Source organism: Punctularia strigosozonata, assembly GCF_000264995.1.
Source record: "Punctularia strigosozonata HHB-11173 SS5 unplaced genomic scaffold PUNSTscaffold_63, whole genome shotgun sequence".
Taxonomy (NCBI): domain Eukaryota; kingdom Fungi; phylum Basidiomycota; class Agaricomycetes; order Corticiales; family Punctulariaceae; genus Punctularia; species Punctularia strigosozonata.
Window position 1 is genome coordinate 1 of NW_006767495.1, and position 3,805 is coordinate 3,805.

General features: G+C 46.1%; 1 protein-coding gene across 1 annotated transcript; it reads right to left on the minus strand.

The window, feature by feature from the left end:
• Positions 1-732: 732 nt before the first annotated feature.
• PUNSTDRAFT_139612 (uncharacterized protein) lies at positions 733-2,455 on the minus strand (the record flags this gene model as incomplete). Its single annotated transcript, XM_007389337.1, has 14 exons — positions 733-880; positions 939-1,046; positions 1,103-1,141; positions 1,199-1,237; positions 1,296-1,320; positions 1,376-1,410; positions 1,468-1,497; positions 1,546-1,578; positions 1,634-1,690; positions 1,743-1,784; positions 1,839-1,886; positions 2,197-2,252; positions 2,307-2,373; positions 2,430-2,455. 14 exons carry the CDS (start codon positions 2,453-2,455, stop codon positions 733-735), a joined length of 753 nt encoding a protein of 250 aa, XP_007389399.1.
• Between the last annotated feature and the right edge of the window lie 1,350 nt (positions 2,456-3,805).

Here is a 3,805-nt window from a genome sequence, read left to right on the forward strand (position 1 = left end):
TGTGAGAATATTGCACACTGACTACAGTCAGTTTGTGAACTTCCCACGGGCCCGAACTTGCAGCTGTCCCCTGTCCCCCTGGGGGCGGACCGAACCTAAGGTCGTAAAATTACAGTAGCCCACCCCAACTAGCACAGTCTTCCCTGCGGGGGTAAACCGGTGCAAGTCTCATGGCCTGGCATGCATATAACCATTGCTCATAAGCATTCAGTACGCGTTCCTCGTGCAATGCTGCCTGTGCTGGTAAGTACTATAAATAGCTAACACGGGACTAAAAGACCCCTGACACCCCTGGAAGCACCATGCTACCAGGCATGCCTAGGATCTACCATTGGTGCTCATGATACATGCAACCTTCATTATCTGAGATCTAGCTTCAGTAGCTTCAGTACACATGTTTATACATGATACTCACAGTCAGTGTATTAGAACATATTCTCCATATTTTTTGCCGTGATATTGCGTGGAACTACCGGAGCTTCCCCTACGGTCACCGGTTGAGGTGGACATAACGTACACAGGATACTACACACACTATAATATGGGCAGGTCAGGTGAAATGCCTGTACACCCTTCGTAGGGCCATGCAGATTCTATTTTACAGGAAACACACAGGACATACCAACCCAGGCAGGGATTCACTGATGGTGGGTCCGAGCTTCATCTCATACAGAGGAAGGACACATGATTCTGGACCTTATTAGGTTCAATTATGATAGGGTAGACTTACACCTAATAAGGTACCATTCTACCGGTGACTGAGGTGGTTGAAATCGAGGTACAAGACAAGGAATCATATCTGTACTCGAGATCTACATTCCAATTCTTGAAATCCTTGAAAAGCATCAACCCAGGATCTTCGGGATCCTTGATTTTGTATCTGTGTAGACTAAAATCTAGTCAGCATAATATATAACACTATTGATAGTTTTACGTACCTGAGAGGAGGTAGATTGCGGACAGACATCTCCAACTCCGGCGATAAGAGACCACAGTCGTGGTATTCTTTCCATACTTCGCACTCAGCGGTTCTATCTTCCGTTTGACTATGAAATTATCCGATTATATTCCAAGCTTATAGAACACAGAAGAAGTGACATACTTTGACAATATATCAAGCTTATCCGAAGCCTTGATAGATCTTCGATGAAGTTAGTACGTTGAAACACATGAAAATAGTAGACACATATTAGCTTACTTATCTTCTTGCGTATCATCACTCGAAAGATTTCGTGTACTGTTAACGGGCAAAAATGAGCGATCATCATGACAATACACTGTTATTGGCTGCGAACCTCCCAGACGCTGTATTCTGCGAGCCTATATCCAAGCATAAGCACCTATCACGCTTTGAATGATAACAGTAACAGCTTACCTGCAACGGAGATTGTTTCTCGCTTGGTAGATGCACTGCGCGCAGGACAAGTTAGATATGCATTGTGGTATCAGAAAAAATACAGCGCTCACGGAGTCGGAGGCAACTCCGGGGATGCGTTACTAAGAACGTATGAATCCAAGGTGTATTAAACAGTGAATACGCTCTACCTTGCCCGAGATTCCCTCTCGGGAGTCTTATTCCTACCAAATTACCTGAGTGAGAATCCTTCAGCTCTTCTATCATTTGACGACGTACCCGACCGTATCACACTGGAGCGCACGTAATTGATCCGCGTTGCCATTTGGACCTATTCTACTCCTGTGGTGTTAGATCCATATCAAAAGTAGAGAAATTGACAACGTACAGGTGCACAAGGAGTTCGCGAATGCGCTCCTCCGACATTCCTCTAATGCAAGCGTGAATAAACAGGTCGACTTCACCGATGCAGCGCTTGACTCACTTTGTGATGTCTTGCACGGGACCTGGACCGTTAGATGGAGTCAATAGTCTTCAACCGATGTCAGTGTCCTTGCATCTTAGCTTTTCCATGACGCTCACCGTCGCTTGGTCGGAGATGAATTGGACGGAGGGGAGCTCGATCTTCCGCGACGCTTTCGTCTTCCCGGTGGCTCTATGACCCTGATCAATAAAGAAGCTTAATAAGCTCTCAGTCGTATCACCACAGAAAAGAACGTCTCACGAATCCGATACAGGAGACAAAGGTGGGTCACATTGAATTGCAACATTGCCTCCCGATCTACGACGGGTATCCGGCACGTTGGATCTTGTCAAATAACAGAGAATGCCATGAAGCTCACCCTACTGCACTTTCTTCAGCTGTCTTCTTCTCTTCAGTCGATAAAACGGTCTTCTTCTATGGAAAGTGATCAGTCATACGAGGTACTCGAAGCTCAGATATAAGACACACCGACTTAGACGGATTCACCGATCCAGGCACACGAGCACCTTGGAGAGAACGCTTGGTAGTAGATGACCTGCGATAGTTTCTCCTTCGTCACAAAATGATAAAGCGAGTTCCAAACGAGCGTACCTGAGCGTCTGAGTGCGGGGAGACATTGCAATGAAGTGACTGTAGCGTTAAGAGGATAAAGCTGTATACTGTAGATAACCAATGTTGACGACAACGAATTGGGCGTCCATGCTGGCGATATGTCCCAGTATATAAACACAAGTTCGCGTACACGTGAGACGCACCAATTCCAAAACATCATACGGCACCTATCCGTAAAAAGAAAACTGCACCCGCCGTCCTCGACAAACGTATCTCGACAGCACTGGTGACATCATAGTTGACATTGCAAAAGGATGTGCGAAGAAGTAGCACGCCATGGTTCTGTGAAGAGTGAACTATGTATGCGATGTGACATGTCTGTCAGTTCAACTTACTCCAAATCCCAGAAATGAGTATTGGGGGACAGGAGGACGCCAATCTAGATCTCACGCAAGCGAAATCATTCAGCTCCACACAGTAGATCGATACTCAATGAGGTAAGTCGACGTACAGACCGATGTGTCTGGAGAAGGACAGTGATCCGCTCTGGCGAGCATCAAAGCGGACCATCAGGCGATGATGCGAAATCTTGGTAGCTGAGTAAGTGTGACAGCGTTGTGACTCCAACCGGATGCGAAGAATTTCACCTGAATGTACGGACGGATCACGATAAGTCATCCTCCTCGGAGGCCACCTATTTGCAATAGAGTGTATTTGCAAGGTAGTCAAAGTTCTCCGCCCGCAGTAGGCAAAGATGTCCGAGGGGAAACTCGCCAAAACATGCAGTGCATAATCAACGTCCCACTCCACTTTCCCGTGCTGGAAATTCACTCTAATGATAACTCCACCGGAACGGAGTTTGTGGATGCACGGCAATGCCAACGCGCGTCAGAAGAGCCGGTCCTAGAGCGACTGAGGGCGCGACATAGCACGCGAATACTGGAGCGAACAAAGTCAGGGGCAAGCTGTCGCCACAAAGCTTAAGAGCAGTGAAGACGCGCATTCTTCAGTACACAACTATTCCGCTAGGACTCGCATCATCTGAAAAAAATCCCATGACTATACAGCACTACATAGTCCAATATAGCATCCATAGTTCCATAGCAATGTCAATTTGTATAGTTGCTATGGGGCTGCCTGCAGTTGCTATAGAGGTACCTGCCAGTGCTATAAAGTGCTATGGGTGCTATAGATCACACTGCCATGACTATATAGCACAGAGCCAATGCTATGGGCACTACAGACACTATGGCAATTTGGTAGTCATCATATGCTCAGTAAATGCCATGATAAATCAGACAAGAAACTGAAATACTTCAATAATGTTTGATTTTGAAAGCAAATATTTGGATTGCATTAATAACTGTATACAATATTACACTACTAGTGCTACCGGCCAGCTTACATAAGCATTT